Source organism: Podarcis cretensis (genome assembly GCF_951804945.1).
Source record: "Podarcis cretensis genome assembly, chromosome: 6".
In the NCBI taxonomy this organism is placed as follows: Eukaryota; Metazoa; Chordata; class Lepidosauria; order Squamata; family Lacertidae; genus Podarcis; species Podarcis cretensis.
Window position 1 is genome coordinate 63,991,905 of NC_137175.1, and position 21,171 is coordinate 64,013,075.

Consider the following 21,171-nt stretch of genomic DNA (forward strand, 5'->3'; position numbering starts at 1 on the left):
CCCTAGTCCATTTCAAAGATTCTGGTAACAGGACCAAGCCACAGCTTTCCTAGTAAGAAAAGGCAATAATTTGTAACTATTTCACCATTCAGCTTAACTTTAGGTATCAAAAGCACTGCAGACTGAAATCTATTACATAATTTCTGAAGCTGAACCCACAGTTGCTACCTGTCTAATGAATGTACAGTACATGGAACAAAATCAGCCCTGGAGGAATTGTGTGTTTGGTTTTATCAGTGGCCTGCTGTTTTATCTGAATGTATGGGAAAACTCTTGTTGGTTTTGTAAGCAAGAAGCAATACCACGATGAGTTAGCAAGGCAAAACAAAAAAACACTCAGCTCTTTCACCATAGCTCTAATCTTGATTAGCACCTTAACTTTTCTATTTGCTGTGCCTCTGAACTCTGAATGCTGTGCCTTACTGTTTGTTCATACTGCTTAGCTAATTGTCGTACTTTGAAATTCAGGTTAGGAGGATGTAGTGACCCACTTCTAAAGTATACACACAATTCTAGGCAAAATCACGGGTAGTTGCTGCTCTTTAAGTAGTTATAAAAAAATAGGTTCATGTTTTTAACTGCAACCAACGAAGAGAAATTTCCCAAGTTTTCAGGAGCTTTATTCTTTGTCTTAGTTTCAGTGACATAGACAAGCAGAGTGCATATATATACTATCTAGAATTGCTATTAAAATCTCAAAATGACATTCAGTCTTGCACTCCTATAAACTCCTATAAAAGAGGCAACATCTGCATATTCTGCATCTACCATCTGCTCTGTTCTATCTATGCCCCAGCCTAATCTTTAGTAATTACTGTAGCTAACGCTAATGATGCCTAGGAATAAGGCCTTCGACAGTGAAGATTAGAAGCCTGGGCAACTCTTATATAATGCTTCATTTTACGACTGCTTTTTGTGATTCTTCAATCTATGGTCTGTTTTCTCAGTATTTCCATTACTTTAGAGCACTGTAATGAGACTTGTAAAATCTCAGTGTTCAAATTGCCTGGAGAGCGGTGGAGGTGAATAACAAAATACAGCCTCACCAGTCGGAATTGCCCTGGGACATTCAAGAGGACATGAAAATAAACAGTTCCAATAAACATGAATACTTTTTACCTTCATGGACCAATATAAAAAGACAAGGAATTTGCATCATGCAAGTTTTTATCATTATCCCAGTCCACTTATTGTACAATATCTGGAAATTCTAAGAACTAGAATATATGTAGGTCACCAGTAAAATGTTCCTCTAGGTCCCAAGAGGAAGATACGATTAGGTAGGCAGAACCAAATTTGCTTTGGCTGATGTACATGTATTGATGCTCACAGTAAATTTGGTCAAGATGCACAGCTTTTTGCCCAAATTCTTTCCTGTTATGTAAACACTGGATATATGATTAGAAGTGAACAGGTCCTCCCTTGATATCCCCCTGTTTATCCACACAAAGATGAAAAAGACACCGGAGGGGTGGGGTTGGGGAATTTTAAGCATTACACTGATGCTATTTCTACTTTACACGGTTCTGTCAAAATATAAGGGTCTATGTTTTATGTTCATGTCATTGATTCATTTAGCCCAGGGCCGCCTATACTGGCAGGCAGCACCTTTCATGGTTTTGAGCAAAAGCCTTTATTGATCTGTTACATGAAGCTGTTTTAGCCAGGCTATGCTAGGAATAGAAAACGAGGCCTTATACACAATCCCAGCACTGGTCCTTTCTCATTGTAAACAGAACATCACTGGTGGTTTCTCCATAGCACTATTCCCCCTCCCCGCAACTAAGTTTAGGGAAAATGTTTGGGTTCTAGATAATAGGAAGAATGCAAAGATATCCATAATAAAGTCCTGTCCTGAAAAAGCAGAGGACATCCTGACCCAAAGACAATCACTTGCAGTCTTTGTATGCTACCTCCTCACCCCCCACCCCCAATACTCTCATGTTTCTGGTTACTGCTCTTGCATGCACTACATGTTGCACTCTGATGTCATAAAGACAATTGCAGGTACTCAGGCAGCCGAAATTGGCCCACTTCCCAACACAATGCTGATTTATTAAACTGCAATGGCCTTAGGGTGCTTTTGCATTTCCTAGGTACAGGACTAATCAAGCAGCAGCTCAGTGCTTTGGTTGACATGGTAGTATCTGCGATCTGGTAAGAGTCAGAGCATTACATGGATAGGTGAAGCGTAACCACCATAGGTGAACCACTTTGGTAACCACCATAGGTGAAGCATAGTTTCCACCCAGTCCTCAGTGGAAGTGAGCTGGGAGAAGGAGTGCCCTCACCCATAGCTAATAGCCATAGCTGGTTTGTTTTAGTCAATGACAGCTATTTCCTCATCAGGTACCTCTGCTCTGTGCATCACCCTTGCTTACTGCATACCATTGTGGATTGCTCTAGCAGCAGAGTTGGTAAGAGGATGTTTCGTACATTTTGCTGTCAAAATGCTCCCAGTTGCTGTCAAAATGATCCTAGCTCCTACAACCTGCTAAATGCCGCACTGTGAGCAAAGCCCATGCAGGTCTATCTATACAGGTATTTAGAAATGATCATTATTATCCTTTGATTCTTACTCTTGTCATTTAAATTGGTGGAACACTGGCCCTGGAGAGCAACATATGAATAGCTTCCCAGTACTTTCAACAACAGTGTGTGTGATGCGCACATTCTGTAGCAGATATTTATTAGAGGAGTGATATGTTTATATGAACGTGGAGCATAGCTTGCAACACTTTTTCAGGTGAAAAAGTAGCAAGCTGTATTAATTAACTCTGATTATTGACATTACTTATAAAACCTGAAATAGCAGGCCTGTTCACTACCACATGGTGCTGTAGGAACAGAGGGATGTGAAGGGAAAGTCAGAAGGAGTAACATACCTTCTGTTGACAAAGAGAACCCCATCAGAATTAGTGGCTCCTGCCCACAGACACTATAGCATAGTGCATGCTGACACATGTTATTGGGTAGTACTGTGCCCAAATTGCACATAAACCTGCACTTATAGCTTTTGTTCAGGAAGAATCCAGGACAGGTGCTAATGGTAGTTTTTAACCAACACCTTCCTATCGATATACCTCAGCCACTGCTAAGTGCAAAACAGGGTTGATTCTTACAACTTTGGTAGTATAGTTGTAAGTTTTGCTGAGTGATAAATTATTTATCCATGTTACACTTGAATACACATCCAGGTGGAACATCCATACATCCATGAGTCATTTCTGTTAACCTTCAAGAAAATTACTCAGATTGAATTCACATATGCTATTCACTATTACGGGTCATTTGCAGCTAGATATGATTATATGATAGATAATCTAACTATATTTTTCAAATTGTGGCCTGTGAGTGGCAGAAGTAACAAGTACCACGTTGCTTTTGTACGTCTGTAGAATTATGGTTTGTTAACCTCTCACGCCATTCTGTCTGACTATCCTTGGTATTTGAGTGTAAAAATGTTCTGGGTTTTTGTCCCTGCCGAAACTGTGGCTTGAATTGGGCTTTGAACCATGATTTCTTAGTTGTGGGGTATCTCTTGAGCTCATGCTTTAAAATACTTGCCAGAGTACTTTTGTATTTATTTTTGTGAATAAAATGTTTACTGTTGAGGTTGTATTTTAATAACATCCTTGTACTCTTCTGTGTGTAGAATCTTTGTTTAACTTTTGGGACGCAAAGCATCTGGAGAGTTGCAAAACGGAGCCCAGTGAAGAAATTCAGTGACCACAATATGGGGCAAGAGCAGTGATGCCCAAGCGTGCAGCAATTAGAAGGTTTCAAGCGGCTACATATTTACGATCTTATGTAGAACATATTTACATATTTTTGCCACATGTCACTTGCCTTTCGGTGAACCCCACATCCACCAACAGCACAATGGTGACATTCCCAATACACTTATAGTAGTTGATCAGACATTTCTAAGACAGGACGTTTGCTGCATAGTATCAGATTCTAATGCTTCTGTTACCATGGAGTACCCAGTGGTAGCAGAGAGCAACAGCTATAGAATGCAACTGACTAAAGACATTGGGAGCAATCCAGAGAACATTTACCTTCTTAAATGCCACTGAAATCATCAACTCTTTGAATTGATGGGGAACCTCAGATCTGGGTGCCAAGTTGGCCCTCTGATCCTCTCCATCTTACCTTCAGAACTCACGCCAGGCTACATTCATTTTCATGCATCCTTTTTGGGTGTTTGTGTCTGGCTGGCATGTCGCCCATAATTCTGATAATGCTTTACAGAGGTGGGTATGTGAGTGTGTGTAGAAATTAGCGTACTTTGCCAAGCTAAAATTTACATTACTTCCTCTATCCACTTTCTCTCTCTCGCCCTACTCACCACTGGCATGTGCCTGCCCCCCACCCCTGCCATATTGCCCAGAGATCAACAAAAATACTGGCTGGAAAATGCTTCCCTATCCCTCCACTAGAACTGTTAATTGAGTGCATAAGGCCCCTTGATTTGAGATAAATTCATATGCACCTGTTTTTCATTAGCTCTAGCCTCTTTTCCAACACCATAAGGTAAATGCAAGCTCAGAATGCATTAGGGTTATATTCCAGCAATTATACGTGTTCTTTAATTAAAGGTGTGTTCCCAAAAGGAGAGGAACAGCTTCAGCCTCTTTCAGAGCTCGCAAAAGCCAGGCGATCAGGTGAAGTCTTTCCTCACTCAGGCAGAGTTGTGGCATGAGAAGCTGCACACCTGAGAAATGTGAACCTCTTTTTAGTGCCCTAGTTTAAAACCCCCCCACAAAAAACAGAAACAGAAAGGCTACCTCTTTTCAAACAATGTCACTTAGCAACTTAGCTTTAAAGGTTAAAATATCATCCAAATATCTGCAGAAAGAGTGGGTGGTTCATCCTGCCTTGACAGCAAAACTCCCACCCATGGTTCCAGCTCTCAGTTGCGAGAAAGATGATGACAAATTTAACAATCTGAGTGCTTTTGTTTTATAGCAGCAAACCCATTCTCTGTATAACGAATTACAAGAAAACTTCAGCACTTTTTGAATGCATGGAAAAGCAAATAAAAAGCCAAACTGAAATGGTTAATAATGATTTGAAATGGATGTTCAGATTACCTTTTGAAGAAGGCAGAGTCTTCTTTCCTTAATGCTTGAGTCCTGCAAATAATGACAAGTAGGCCTGTCAGTAAACAAAGGTACCTGTGGGATTTTCTGCCTCAGGTGCTAAAATAACATGGCTGCTGTTAGATACTGTGCCCACTGGCTTGCAGGGGAGGGATTTCCACTTGCTTTTCCTCCTTAGGTAATCACACATACATGTTTGGTGACTGCAGCGTTTAGTGGTGGGCTGCATATACAACACTACCAGCACAAATAAAACCCCACAAACAGCCCTTTGGGCGAACTCTCAGGCAGATTACTTTTCAGCAGAAGGTTCACACACATTTAGCTACTTAATGAGGAAGTGATGAGACATTTAGTGATGTACACACATCTATTAAGATCAATGTACCTGACAATATGCTAAGAGGTACTACTAAGCATTAAAATCAATATGTGTGCAGCTTGTCCAGAACCACTAATTGTTCCACTCAGTTGTGTGCAACTAGAGCTGGATGAGACTCAGGGTCTCCAAATCCTGATTTCATAAACAACTGTTTTCACCCAAATCTATATGCATAAAAATAAAGAACAGCCAATTTTCTTTCCAGACTGATTCTTTGCATCTAACCCTCCCCCCCCCAAAGAAGTTTCTATTTGTGTAAAAACTATGGATATCAGGATGAAACCTCCTGTGTGCTGCTGCCAACATGATCAAGTTTTGCAGGTCGTGCTGCTGTAGTTGTGCCACTAAATAGTTCAGGGTCAGGACCTCCCTCACTGGCACACCATGTGTTCATGCATTCAAGCTCTGGAGCCAAGTGAGGATTCCCAGGTAAGATCCTCCCTCTATTGTGTGGGCAGGTAATCCCTCCCCTACCTGGCCTGGTCTCCTTGGCAACGCTTCCCCCAGGTGGGATTGGACAACTGACTGAGGTAGGCGGAGACCTCCAGTTATCCCACCTGAGGGAAGGCAAAGCCAAGCCTATGCTGTTGGAGCCACTCCAGATCTAGGGGCTGCGTGCGTCCACGCAAAGGGCGCCCCCCGTTTTAGGCGGGGAACGGTCATTGTCTTCCGCAGCTCAAAATAGCAGAGGCCAAAAGCGTTAACAGAGCCATCAGTGTTATTTATCCAAGAAATGGCTTCAAAAAGAGTGGTCTAATGTTGATTGCTTTCTGTGAAGGACATTTCAGGATTTTTATTCGGATGCTTCATTTGCACCCTTTCGGTACCTTTTCTGCACCCACGGCTGGAAAGAGCTTATTGGGTAGAGAACATTTGTGCCCTCACCCTCAAGGCCATGCAAAGCTGGTAACAGGCCCAGGCCAGATGGGAAATAAAGGCCCCATTTCTGCTTTTACTTATCTATATTTTATCTTGTATTAATGTTTTATGTATCTTCTTTAAAATATTAATATGTTGTGTTAAAGGATCCCCCTTGACTCTCTTTACAATATCCTAACAGAGGGACTCAGAGTAGGCCTCCTGAAAATCATAGGCCCATGCCAATTGGCTCCCCTACCCGCTGCCTCTGTTCGGGTTTGCTCACCCCCATGCCATTTCAAAAGGCTTCATTGGGTTTTGTTTCAGGCTCCATGCAAAACCTGATACTATATTTGGGGGGTCAGAAACAGCGAAATCTCACCAGCTTAGTTAGATAGACTAGCTGGCATGGTTACTTCAACTACCCCCTGCTACAATATATGCTTTTAACTCTCTTTATGGTATCTTAATGCATAATTAGTAAAACTGACAGGTGACAGAACTCAGGTTTGCTTGGTCATTACACAGTCTGTCATGTACTCACAAGAAGGAAGGTTTTCCGGTTCATTCAATAGTGAGGAAAAACAATATGAACATGACTCTGTATTTTCCCCTCATATGTTTTGAAGCTAAGCCCTGGACATTGAAAACAATTTCTGAGAATTAGCCCCTTGGCTCAAGGCTAAGCCATGTTTTTTTTCCTGGTAAGACACTGAAATGAATTTACACTTGAAGTGACTCATTACATTCAAAATTGAAATGCAGTTATGAAGTAGGGATGAAGTAAAAGATTAGCACCTTGATGGGAGATTCTGGTTTGGAAGTCTCTTAATTTCCCGGAGCTTTGTTATGAATACAAGGTTTCACATGAGCAGCAGGTATAAGTCTTCTTTTGTTTGTCCATGTGCAAATACAGCAAGGGGCACATTTATGTGTGTGTGTGCACCCTCCTCCCTAAACATGATGTAACATGACTACATCCCCAAAGGCGTACTCCTCCATTGTCTCCCAAGACAGACAGATGCCACCAACAACCAGGGCAAGTTTGTATGTATATTATGGACAATTCCTGTGACTGTTTCGTGCCTTTCTTGAACTGGAAGGATTTCAGCAATCTATGTACATGTCTCTCCCCCACCCACCATCACAATGCACACTTAGTGGTGGTGTGGCACATGGTTTCTCTGTCCTTGCATACACACAGACCATGAACTGCCTTGAAGGCCTATTGACCCAGTTGGGTTGTCCTGGGATGCTAACCTCCAAGCTCATTAAAAACCTCTGGCTTCCTTACATATTTCAGGAGCAAATATATGTTTCAAAGGAGCCAAGTGGGAATTGTCAGTCCCTGCCAAGATCAGTGGTTCTTGACTCTTTATCAATTCTTGGCACAAAGAATAATAATATCTTTCAAACCATAACATAGTGGTTAGTTTTAGAGGGCAAAGTTCACAGAGACTTGCAAACGACCCGACATGGTGAAAAAGGGTGTGTGCCAAAGATAATTTTCAGACATTACAGGAGCAATGCCAGCTAGATGTGCAGTTTCTCATACACAAACCAGCAGTGCCTATTTGTAAGATCTGAAGTGAAACTTGCAGGAAGATACATGACTGCTGTAGATGTGCGTCTCCTGCCATGCCAAGAGACAAAATACCTGCACTTGAGCTTTATTGGGCTCATTTGCGCTGAATGAGATCATTTGAATGTTAGAGAAAAACACCACCCAGTTGTATTTTACATCTCCAGACACTCTTTCCAGTGATCCGCTTACCTGTCAAGAGGCCACATGTGAAGACCTTACTGTGAAAGTCAGCCTCCTGCCAGATTCAGTACATTCTCTGAACCTTTTATTGAAAGATTCGGGACAGACAAATTCATGGCTTTGTTCTATCTCCATTCTCGAAGATACGCTTCTGAATACCAGTGGCTGGAAGCCTCAGGACAGTGCTGTTGAATTCAGGTCCTGCTTCCTGGATTCCCATAGGTGTCTGGTTGGCCACTGTGAGAACAGGATGCTGGACTAAGATGGGCCACTGGGCTGATCCAGCAGGCTCTTCTTATATTCTGAATGTCATCCAGATTTAGTGCACAGTTAAACCATAGAATTCACTGCCACAAGATGCAGTGAGAGCCACCAACTTAAATGGCTTTTAGAAGAGCTTAGATAAATTCATAGAGGATAAAGAAATCAGTGACTGCAATAGTTATATAATGTCTCTGAGGCAGTGGGCCTCTGAATACCAGTTGCAGGGAAATGCAAACAACAGAGGGCTTTTACATTCATGCCCTGTTTGTGGGCTTCCCATAGCCTTTCCCACTTGGCGGCAACGGAAACAGAATTCTGGACTAATTGGACCTTTGTTCTGATCCAACAGGGATCCTGTAGTCTTATGTTCAACTACATAGGGTACAAAAAGTACTTAGTTGATGGTGTGTATTTTAACTTTCTCTTCTGGCATGTGTGCTGTTCCTTTGGCCATTCCTTGCTCCCACCCCCACCCCCAAGTTCTTTAAAGAAGTGGTGACATTTCTGTAATGGCATAGCTCATACTAACAGCAGATATTAGATACAGTGCTCAGGACAAAAAGCAAAATGTGCTTTATCTCTCAGCGGGAGCTTTACATTCTTTTTAAAAAGAATACCTTGGCCAAATGATAGAAGGCTTCCTTCCAATACAAAAGTCACTTAAGAATTTTTTTAAATCTGAAGTAGCATTTATCTTGCCTCTGAATTTCAAACTAAAAATCTTCTCTCCCCCTCCCTGCTAGGCTTATGCTGCAGTAGCCTGCCATCTGGTGGACTCTAAAGCAAGTTTGAATTTCTACTTGCCTTCAGTTAGTTAGGAAACCCATTATATTTAGATGATAATGGAAACAACTTCAGTTTTTTAAATAATGCACAGGAAAAACAGAATTAATGTTTGTGTGAAACTACAGTATGTGCACTGGCTGATTAAGGCTGCAATCCTGTACCCACATATCTGGATAAGCCCCATGAACTCCATGAACTTATTTCTGCATAGACATGTATTGGACTGCAGTGTTGGGCATCCCTATTAGTGAGTTGTAGACTACAGCAGGGAACTTGCATATCATAATGTTCCTTCAAACACACAAATGGTATATATTTTTAAATTCCTAGTGGTCCCGGGCCCTAAGGAAGTTAGATTGGCTTCGACCAGAGCCAGGGCCTTTTCAACTCTGGCTCCAGCCTGGTGGAACGCTCTGCCTCATGAGACCAGGGCCCTGCAGGATCTGATTTCTTTCCGCAGGGCCTGTAAGACAGAGTTGTTCCGCCTGGCCTTTGGCTTGGAGCCAATTTGATTCCCTCCCTCCCTCTCCTTTTTTTTTTTTCTCTTTTCCTTCTCTTCCTGCGATGAGGCTACATTTTAATATTTTAATGTTCCATTATTTTAATGTTGTATTTTATTTTTGTTTTTAAGTTTGTAATCATTCATCTTGTTTTTATTATTGCTTGTAAGCCGCTCTGAGCCCGGCCTTGGCTGGGGAGGGCGGGGTATAAATAAAAAATTATTATTATTATTATTATTATTATTATTATTATTATTATTATTATTAAACACACACATATACACACACACAAAGATAAAGGTTTCAGCCCAGCTGGTTTTCTATTTAAAGGATTGTTTTTGTGGGGGGTGGGGGGGGGAATGTCCCATAGAACTGGTACAGTTGAGACACAGGTTTACAACTGGGAGAAAACGAGGCTTTAATTTTCTAAAGAACATAAATATCTTAAGGCACAATACTATGCATGTTTACTCAGAATTCAATGTGGCTTACTCCCAAAATATAGGATTATACCCTTAGTCTGTTTTCAAGAAAAAGTTACCACCATAGAGATTACAGTTTGTCTTCCTCCCTTCGTTTTTTGTTTGTTTGTTTGTTTGTTTGTTTTGTAGGTGGTTTCCCTTAGGGCTATAGTGCTGAGCATTCATAGTTGGAAGTAAGTAGTTTTTAAAATCATGCAGTTTGCTTAAAGAGTATGCATTGTCAGAACAGGTCTACTAGCCTATGACGTTTTATGGAACTATTCATAATATTTTCAGGTATGCTTTTGTAAGCAAATTGTAAACAAAACCGGTATACTATTATTAGGTCACATACATATACAGTAAAGTATATGCCTAGCCAGCTAAAATCAGTAGGCTGGCAAGCTTGAGTCGGTACTAAATGTTCATATTTAAACTTTTATTTACTCCAGTGGAAAGTTGCATACATGCACAGGGTGGCCACATGCATATCCCTCAAACATCCAATTTTAAGTGAGACACCCCAGCATTACAGAAGCCATCCAGACTTCTGATTCTATCCCAGAATGTCCTGTTTTTGGTCCAACGCTCTCGCTTGAGTGATCTGGCTCCTGCGAGAGCTCAGGAACAAAAAAAAAAGCATCCCTATTTTGATCAGTTGGAGGATATGTACATGTATCACAAAAAAGGGAAAAGGAATGGAAAACACCACCCACAAAAGGTCAAAAGATGCATACATGAACAGCATAACGAGAGATTTCATCCCAGGCCTGCTTAAGCAATATGTAATATACTCTCTCTGGCATTTCATATTTACATGGTTAAGTAGAGCTCACATAAAATGTGTGCATGAATATAATACAGAGGAGACTTCAGAGGGAGGAAGAGAGCAATTATTATAAAATGATACTTCATGTAGGTTCCCTTCATTAAAATAGTGTTAGGATGAGATAGGAAGCATGTTGCAAGTAGTTGGAGTATCAAACTTCAAACTGGGTGAACCTGGACTACCTCATCTAAATAGAAGGCGAGCAGAGAACCCTCACATAATATTCATCCATCACCATCACCTCTGCTATTATTATTATTATAGCTCCCCAAGTTAAAACATAGAAAATTGCCTTATACTGAGTCAGATCTATCTCATTGTTGCTGACACTGATTGGCAGCAGCTCTCCAGGGTTTCAGTCAGGGGACATTTCCAGCCCACATACCAAGAACGCGGCAGCATTTCTTGAACAACCAGCCCTGTGAAGTCTCAGCCTAGATTAGTAATTTGTTTTGTAACCCACTCATATACGCCTCAAAATGTAAGAAGGCTTAGTATCAACACTTACCCAGCCTCCTCCTCTGCGTCAACTGCTGAAAGCAGCTCCTCCGGAAACCTTGATCTGCCTGACTCATTAACCTGCTTCTAATTTCCATAGGAAGACACTATTGCGAAAGACCAGCCCAGATCAAATACTCCACTATTCAGAAGGCATCAAAATGTCTTTGTGATGAGTGATACTTAGGAAGATGCTTTATGCTGAGTCACATCACTGGTCCATCTACCTCAGTACTGTGCATGTTGACTAACAGGACTCTTGACTGGAACGTACCTGGACATGATGGGGATTAAACTTAGGACTTTTTGCATGCAAAGTACATGCACTACCGCTTGAAGGCAGAAAGGCTGAAGGCTCAATTTTGCTAGACGTTCGTTCTTGATAGCAACCCCAGTGGTGAAGAGCCTGGTTCATCTTTGAAGTATGAAAGACAGAAGGGCTCTGTAAGAGAGAGGAGGAGGAGGCAGAACAAAATTACCTGTGAATGTCTTACGTACTTGTTGCGAGAGTCAGTGTGCCTTGATGTTATGATTCATCTCAAATTATAAAGTGACTATTGCTCAGTAACACAAGCCAAGGTTCTCAAAGTGAATGGCTCTATATGGCCAGCATAGGCCACTTCTTGATACCTGCCATGAATCCGAGTGCCCATGACTCACTATGTGGAGGCTCCTTAATAAATAACTTGATGTGTCTGGACAGTTCCTTGAGGGAAAGGGAGATTTATGCCCTAATTTTCCCACTGCATTGTGACAAGGGCAACTTCCACAGGGTTCAGTCTGCTCTGGCAATATTGGCAGTGGAAGTAACAAGATCAGCCATCAAACCCATGTGATTCACGGATGAGACCACATCATGTATTTGTTTGAACAGAATGCTAAATCACAATTTAGTGTAGTGGTGCAGAACCTCTGGCCTAATCAGGCCTGCAAATCCATTTTTAGCAAGCCATACCCACATGATTTCAGACATGGGAAAGTTCAAGGCATGGTGGCTGTAAAAAGGAAGAATTAGAAGTGTACTCTAAGGGCTCATGCAGACTTCCTTTTGCGACATGCTTTCCAGGAACAGGCCCGTGCTTTAAGGCTCCATGTCTGAGCAGTTTTTGTTTCTCGTCCTAGTGCTCTCCCTGGAAAAACCCACATTTTACCACTGAATCAGAGCAAATGGCAATCCTTGGAAAACCCGACTGCGCTTGGTTCCAATTCAATGGTAAAACACAGGCTTTCCTGGGGAAAATGTCATGACAAGAAACAAGAAAGAAAACTCTCAGACACAGAGCTTGAAAATGTGGACCTGTGCCTAGAAACACAGAACGAAAGGAAGTCTAGATGAGCCCATAATCTTCCTTTGCAGGCAAAATCCAAATGCGTCCGTTTTTGTATACCACGCTGAACAACTTGGAGAGAAACCTCGAGTCCTTCCTTCGCAGCCACAAATTGAAGTTACAACCAGATGATGCTGGATGAACTGGGAACCAAGGTACACCTTAAATCCAAATGATCCAATTCAAACCAGTTATCCAAATAGCATAATGACTTCCGATAGAAATGCTGAATGTGGAGCGTAATGCTATAATGGATTCAATTTGTTGCTCACCCTTCCCCTCGCCCCACTTAAAGAGCCATGGGTGCTTTGGAAGCAATTTCCTACCTTCTTTTTAATCTAAGCAGTTACATAATGGTTTAAATTGTCAACTGCTTCTTTAAAAATATGTGGGGGCCTATAAGCAATTGCTGAAGGAGAGATTTGTCCCCAGTCTGCTAAATCCATCTTCCCATTCAGTGGTTGGCTCAGAGTTGGAGTTCCCCCACAACCTACAGGGCATGAAGAGACCACTTTTGTACAAGTGCAAGAATTAAGGGTACGATACTCTTCTCAAATAAGAAAATATTTTAAAATAAAGGAGGAAATTCAACACTGTGCTATGTTAAACGTTCCACCAGTAAGACCTTTTCAGCTTGCCAGACTGAATAATTCCTTCTCTCCTGCGCCCATGTGCTGTTCTGGAGGTTCTCCTGAACCCCCTCAAACCAATTTGGGGGGCCAGGGGATGGGAAAGGAGGTGAGGAAGTCCCACTGTGCAACAGGGAGTCCTTGCACAGGGCATCTACTGAAGTGAATCCCGCCCTCAGAGTTTCTTTTAGTGCAGTACTAGCTTGGACTAGCTCAGTAGCAGCTCCTCAATGTGGCCAGCAAGTTTGGAATTTAAACAAGTACAGTGGTACCTCGGGTTACATACGCTTCAGGTTACAGACTCTGCTAACCCAGAAATAGTACCTTGGGTTAAGAACTTTGCATCAGGATGAGAACAGAAATCGTGCTCCAGCGGCGCGGCAGCAGCAGGAGGCCCCATTAGCTAAAGTGGTGCTTCAGGTTAAGAACAGTTTCAGGTTAAGAACATACCTCCGGAACGAATTAAGTACTTAACCCGGGGTACCAGTGTATGGGAGAACGTGAAGTACTGTATATCCCTTCTTCCCCCTTGCTTTTCTGCTGTTGTTGCCCCAACCCAGGACAAAAGGGGATTCTGGTCAGAATTCCCATCCATTCCACCCTTCCAGTAATGCCAATAGCAGCAGAGTTCAAGAGACCCTTCCTCTCTCTATCTCCTCCATTTGTTTATGTGCCCAAGAGAGCAGAGAATGAAATCTGCACCCCACATTAAATGTGAAGAGTTAATAGGGGTTGGTGCTGCCAGGGAGGTGGGGAAATGGAGGGCTACGGATCACCACCACAACAGTTCGGAACAAAACGTAACACTTTTGAGGCACTGAAACAAAGATTCTAAATTGCTAATGTGGCCCAAAGGAAGGCATGAAGCTTCCTTAAGTAAAGAAGAGCAACACCGTCATCCCCTTTCTATTGTGCCCTACTCTGTGGTGCTGTTGAGTAATTTGTAAGCCCAGACTTTACAGCCGTCCCTGTGTTTTACTTCACTTCCATCAGAATGGGGGTTCAGTAGGCCCTGTTGCATTTGCTGTTGATTCTGCTGTGTGAGTCCCTTGACTTCTGCTCCAGAGTGCTGTCCTGACAGCACCATTGACTCAAATTACTAGCTCTTCACCGCTGAGCTTGAAATGGGAGCTTGCTGCTTTCTCTTTCTCCCTCTCTCTTTTCTGCCCAAATCCAAACAGTGGGCTTTCAGTCAGAACAGTTTCCTTCCCTGCAACATTGGGCCTACCATGTGGTCACTCCCCCCCACGGCTAGAACTCTTACATGTACCACCATGGCTACACACACTACACATTTAAAGCACACAAACAGCCTACTGGAGTCCTGGGAACTGGAAATTATAGCTGGGTTATTATTTTTTTTGAAAAAGGGTGAAGGATTTTGAGTGTGGATTGGGACCCTATGTGACCCCACAGATTCCCTCGGTTTTGCACCCTCAGCAACCACGCACACCCTCTGAAGGTTACAAATATATGTAATATATCCTGCTTTGCTAGCACAGTCTCTGACAACTAACATTTTTCAGACTTCATCAATGGCAGGAGCCTGTCTAAAAGAACATTATGAAAAACCCTTGAAGCTATCCTGGTCCAAACATCTGTTCCTGCAAGGTTGCATTAGCAGGGCCATAACTGCATTAGAGTGGAGCTACAAATTCAATACAGCTGGAGATAATGGTGGTATAAGTGTTTCTTCATAGATGATAGTCTAGTGGAGGCGAAATCCGGGAATCAACAGTTTTAAAAAACACAAAAAGCCAGGCTACTGTCAATGCCTTTAATGCACAAGGCACCAAAAGTATTGCAGAAACAATAAAAAGTCCTGTGGCACAGACCTGTTGTCCATTTGTGTTGCAGCAGAATAACATGGATGCTCTTCTGGAATTCGTTGCCATCAAAAGTATTTCAATATAGGAGTGAAATCCAAGCCAGAATTTGAAGCACTTCTCAGTTTCAAATATTTGCCTTAAAAATGAAATAATTCTAATTGTAATGAAAGATTGAACAATACCTTATTTACAAGCAAGTAGCAGGTGGCGCTAAAGGTTAAGGGGACGCAGGTGGCGCTAAAAGTTAAAGCCTCAGCGCCTAGGACTTGCTGATCGAAAGGTCGGCGGTTCGAATCCCTGCGACGGGGTGCGCTCCCGCTGCTCGGTCCCAGCGCCTGCCAACCTAGCAGTTCGAAAGCACCTCCGGGTGCAAGTAGATAAATAGGGACCGCTTACCGGCGGGAAGGTAAACGGTGTTTCCGTGTGCGGCTCTGGCTCGCCAGAGCAGCGATGTCATGCTGGCCACGTGACCCGGAAGTGTCTCCGGACAGCGCTGGCCCCTGGCCTCTTAAGTGAGATGGGCGCACAACCCCAGAGTCTGTCAAGACTGGCCCATACGGGCAGGGGTACCTTTACCTTTACCTTTAGCATTAACAACAGGTTTAGTGCTGTCAGTTAGCGATGAAAGGATCTGTTGATTTTGGTTACCTCAGTTTCTCCAGTCTGAAATCTAATTCTCCACATTTCTGCAGCAATTTGTGATTTATTTATTTATTTAAAAATCCTTATGAAAATTCATTGCATTTTAATGAGATCTTCCCCTCATAAAGACATTTTGCATGCAATTTTAACCAATGTACAGATTTGCGCAGGGAATTCCTCCAATATAATGTATTTTTGTATGTTATTTTGACTAATATATTTCTTTTTACACACACTTCCCCGATATGTGCTTAATTCTAAACACTGTTTGTATGAGGACTGTATCGTGAAATTTGGAAATGTGAATTTTGAAGGATAGCTGTGCTTTGGTTCACATATTTCAGAAAGTGTGAATTTGATAGATTCACCTTTGAATGTGAACTGAATCAAATTTATTCCGCATCCTTAGTTGTTTACTTATGGATTTCAGTGGAACTTATTTTCAGGTAAATGTGTATAGGACTGAGATGTTGAAAATATCGACATTTTTCACAGGTACTTCCCATACTCCTGACTGGTTGCACTGTAACTACATCCCAGTAATATAAAATGGAGTCCTATAAATAAGAAACAAGTAGATTGCAGACAAATGTGATGTCCTTAGTATCATTACAGTATCTTTGATAATTAACAGGTGATTGAATACATATCAGTTTTTAAGAGGACAATCCAAAAATAAGCTAAATGTTTCTACATATTAATGGGAGCCCCTCAGAATGCAGTTGTATATAAGTTTGTAAAGAAATTTATCTAGAGGAACTAGACAGGGATGCCCTTTATACCCTCTGCTCTTTGCTACTGTCATTTATCCATAAAGGTACCCCTGACCATTAGGTCCAGTCACGGACGACTCTGGGGTTGCGCGCTCATCTCGCTCTATAGGCCGAGGGAGACAGTGTTTGTCCACGTACAGCTTCCGGGTCATGTGGCTAGCATGACTAAGCCGCTTCTGGCGAACCAGAGTAGCACACAGAAACGCCGTTTATTTTCCCGCTGGAGTGGTACCTATTTATCTACATGCACTTTGACGTGCTTTCGAATTGCTAGGTGGGCAGGAGCTGGAACCGAACAACGGGAGCTCACCCCGTTGCGGGGATTTGAACTACAGACCTTCTGATCATTTATCCTTGGGCTATAGCAATAACAGAAAACATACACATTCATAGGATCCAATATGGCTCTTTGGATACTAATATAATCCCTGTGTCTCACTCCCAGAAATCTTATAAATAAGTCATAAGGTTATTATCTAGTTACAGTGAAATATCAGGCTATAAAATAAATTATAAGATAGCACAGTGGCTACGTTATAATGTTTCGAATGAAAATTTAAAAGATGTTCAAGGGATAACCAAAATACCATGGAGAAATGAACATAGAATTAAATATTTGGGAATATGAGTTACAAATAAATTGGAAGATAGAGTAAAGAATGATTGATTGATTGAATGATTGATTACCGAAAGCTATTTCATGAGTAGGAAAAAGAACTGTGATTTTGGAATTTCTTCTCTCTCTTGTGGTATGGGAGAAAATCTACTGTAAAGTAAATATCCTGCCCATAAGTTTGTTTATTATTCTCCTAAACATTCCATTAGTTGCTCCATCTGAAATACTGTCAAAATGGCAGAGACTGAAAGTTTTATATGAAACCAAACACACACACACACACACACACACACACACGGTAGCTGCCAACATTCTATTAAAAACCAAGCAGCAGAGGTATGGCAGTACCTAGCATAATAACATAATAACATAAAGTTATTAAAAAACAAAATTGGTAGGCAAGCCGCACCTACAATATACTGTCGGCCCTGGACATTGCCCAGACCTAGAGGATATATAACTGCCCAATCACAGCCATACTCAATTCCTGGATTTTTCTGCTGTTTTCTATAAGCAACAGCTCTAAATCCTCTATCACAGAGAGGAAAAAAGGTGTCTAAAATAACTAGATTTTGGACAGCTTGTGTGAGTCTATCAGTTAATGCTATGGTTGCAAGCAGGTGAGAAAGGAACAAAATGTTCTCTTCTCTGAGGAGTCACTCAACAATTCTTAGCACCCTCCATAAACTATAGTTATCAGGATTCTTTGGGATAAAGCATGACTGCTGAAGAGTGCTCTAGATCTATGGAGGAAGAGGGAAAAGAATGAATTGACCTCATGCCTCTTACAGTTTATAAGGGTATCCAGAAAGCGGAAGGGAATTAGTGTATGGAAGTTGGGAAAGCCGTGGAAGGAAAAAATCGATCGACTTTAAGAAATATGTTAAAGAACAAGAAATGATGTATATGATATTTTAGATTAGATAAGTTAAAATTGGTCTTTAGAATGGTTAAAATGAAATGAAAATAAGGTATGCAAAAGTAATTAAATGGAAGAAAGAGGAAAGGTAAAACAACAGTACGTAAAAAATTATTAAGTGAAGGTTGAGAAATAAGTAATAAGGATTTGCGGGATTAATAACTTGAATGGGAATACAAGAAGGGGAGGAGCGAGGAGGTCCGAGAAAGAAGTTATATGAAAATAAGCAACTGAAATTGTATTTGTTTTTAATTGTCTTTTTAAAGTTTTTTGGTATTTTTTGTTATTTTTTCTTTTTCTCTTTTTGTGTTTATATTTAATATTGAAAATGCTAATAAACATTCATAAAAAAAAAGAAAGGGATGGGAATTAGGGCTAGCAAAACAAATCCTATGATATTAAAAAAACTTGTCCTTCTTACATTTCGGAAGTGGCAAATCTTTCATTTTCACTAGTTTATGCTCTTTTAAGCAGTTATATCCTAGCACGGGGTGGTTCCATGTCAAAGCACTCTTGAAGCCCACTTGGTATGAAAAGTTGGACCACACTACACTAGTATATGCAAGTTATACCCTGGCTGGAGAAGTACCTTGCAAAATTCAGAAAAGTGACAATTTAGAAAAATGGCTTCAATTGGCAGAGTTTCAGAAAATGGAAATTAAGTATTTTACCATATGTGGTGGGATTGTAGTAAAATAAAAAAATTATGGGAAATGATATACAATGAGTTGAAGAAAATGTTCCAATTAACATTTGTAAAAAAGCCTGAAGCGTTTTTGTTAGGGATTGTAGGAAAAGACCTGCCAAGGAAATTGAAGAACATCATCATGTACGCGACAACGGCAGCAAGAGTCTTAATAGCACGAGGATGGAAGGACAAAGAAATCCCGACCAAAGAACTGTGGCAAGAGAAACTGATGGACTGTGCGGAATTGGCAAAATTGACACACAAACTACGTGATAAGGACAACTGTGACTTTAAAGAAGAATGGGAACCTTTTACAAAGTACTTAAAGAAACAACAAAATGAACTGGACTCCTTGGCAGGTTTTGAATAAACATACACAAACTTTTTATTGGTAACATATAGATAGATAAATTAAGGATCTTTACAATTTTATAATATGCAGAGAATAACATGTGCTGAAAAACCAGAGTGAGGAGCTGAGGGTAGTCTGGGGTGGGGTGGGAAGGTTGGGCTTTTTTTTTTCTTGGGGAGGGGGGAGGGGGAAATGGGGGGGGAATGAAGATGATGTGTTTTTGATAAATTGCTATGTTGAAATTCTTAATAAAAAATATTCAAAAAAGAAAAAAAGAAAATGTAAATTAAGTAGGTTTGCTTTAAAATGCATACAGAATTGAAAATTCTCCCCCATACCTACTTGCGGTAAAGCGGGATGTTTCAGGAGAGAAGAATGGAGAAGAGGAAGAACTCTTCCCATGCAAAGGGGCGGGGGGAAGCTGGGTACACTTGTCCCAGGCCTCGGAAGGCTAAGCTAATAGGGGGACCCTGCTAGGGACTGGCTGTTTTTTTGTTTTGAGTTTATAACTTCATTCTAACAAAACTCCCACCCTGGGCCTCAGACAAGCTCTGCACGGGCCTGCTTCCCATCATTCTCCAGAGACGTACCTTACCCCACTGTCATTCACAGGAAAACCTCTCTTCTGAAGAAGCCTGAACAGCAGGAAAGGCTCTTGCCTGAGGCCACCTGGACTCCTGAACAGGAACACTCTGTGCATGGATTAGGGATACACTGCAAAGATTCTGCTGTAGGGCCCCACTTGTACTGAAAAACAGAGCCCGTCTTAATATGCTCCTTTCAGTCATTTACTTCTAAATAAAAATCCTTTTTATTTAGACATGCAGTTTGAATCACAACATCTGAGACAATCCAAGTTTTAGGTTTCTACAAACAGCATAACAAAGAAGTTCTGGGCTAGGTTTGTACTACAAAGGAATTACCATCAATAAAACTATAAATATTCAGGTCTGTTCACATTAAAGAAAATGCATTGGCGGTGAAGAAAGCACAACCTGTGTTGCATGATTTTTTTTTTCATGTTGCCAAAATAAATAATTAAAACTAGGCCTGAAATGCAACATTCAGCTTCCAGTTTTAATTTCCAGCTTCTGCAGTTGAACTTGATGTTGAATTGTGTGTGTCTATCAATTTGCAGAACAATACTTTTTTTACCCCTAAATCCTCTTTTGATCAGATTTCCTTATTTTATTTTAAACTATTTATCTGATGTAGGGCACATAGCAAAGACAATGCAAAGCCCTTCGGTCACTGCATTTTCTGTCACTTGATATGAAATTGATTTCATGTCGATATTTTAAAAACAAGTTTAAAAGGGGGAAGGAGTAACAGTTCCAGAGCCCAGCACCAAGGACGAGGCCACATCCTCATAATACATTTTAAGCATGTGATGTCTCACAGTCCCACAAAGAATCTTAGTAACTGTAGTTTACTCCCCAAAGAACTCTAATTTCCAGCAACCTTAACAAACTACACAGTTCAGGATGCTTGAGGGGCCAGCCATGCGCCTAAAATGTATTGCATGGACATGGCCTGGGACTCAGACCTCTGCCAATGTTACCTCTCCTCCAAATTCAGAAGTCCTTTTTTTGTTTGTCCACCCCTCTGCAATTGGAGGGCCTTTTTTAGTAGTGAAGCAGCATGCCTCTTTGCAGAAGCAATTAAGATCCTTATTCTACAAGACTGGGTTTTTTCCCACATGCTTAATCATTCCAGCTTTAATAACACTTCCTACCAACTCTTTGAGAATATCAGCACACGTGTGGGTGGCAGAAACACAGTGGATATTACACTGATTAAAGTCACACACAAAAAACTACTGAGTAATAGAAATTTTCTGAGCACCTATATACCAGGATCAGTGATATTCAATTTCCCCCCATAAATGACCCAGTAATAGGAAAGGGTAGTAAGATATCTCCAAGTTGTTCAGAGTCAAAAATTACT

At 41.2% G+C, this 21,171-nt stretch overlaps 1 protein-coding gene and 1 long non-coding RNA gene across 5 annotated transcripts in view; one reads left to right on the top strand and one right to left on the bottom strand.

Annotated features, from left to right (window-relative positions):
- LOC307219107 (uncharacterized protein) overlaps positions 1-21,171 on the bottom strand; it is a 63,021-nt gene that overhangs the window by 36,888 nt on the left and 4,962 nt on the right. The window contains exons 4-8 of one of the 3 annotated variants that reach the window (XM_079982047.1): positions 19,815-19,971; positions 15,241-15,370; positions 11,723-11,890; positions 5,097-5,138; positions 2-49 (exon numbers count right to left, since the gene is read on the bottom strand). In XM_079982047.1, the coding sequence (XP_079838173.1) occupies positions 2-49; positions 5,097-5,138; positions 11,723-11,890; positions 15,241-15,370; positions 19,815-19,924 (498 nt within the window). In that variant the 5' untranslated portion in view covers positions 19,925-19,971. The remainder of the gene's footprint in view (position 1; positions 50-5,096; positions 5,139-11,722; positions 11,891-15,240; positions 15,371-19,814; positions 19,972-21,171) is intronic. The other 2 variants (XM_079982048.1, XR_013840294.1) reach the window with 2 other exon arrangements.
- Positions 2-15,226, top strand: LOC307219113. Of its 2 annotated transcripts, none has more exons than XR_013840299.1 (4): positions 2-2,157; positions 11,549-11,929; positions 12,806-12,931; positions 14,932-15,226. It is a non-coding gene; the product is annotated as an uncharacterized lncRNA (long non-coding RNA). The 2 variants fall into 2 exon arrangements; XR_013840300.1 differs by lacking the exon at positions 2-2,157 and adding an exon at positions 4,125-4,256.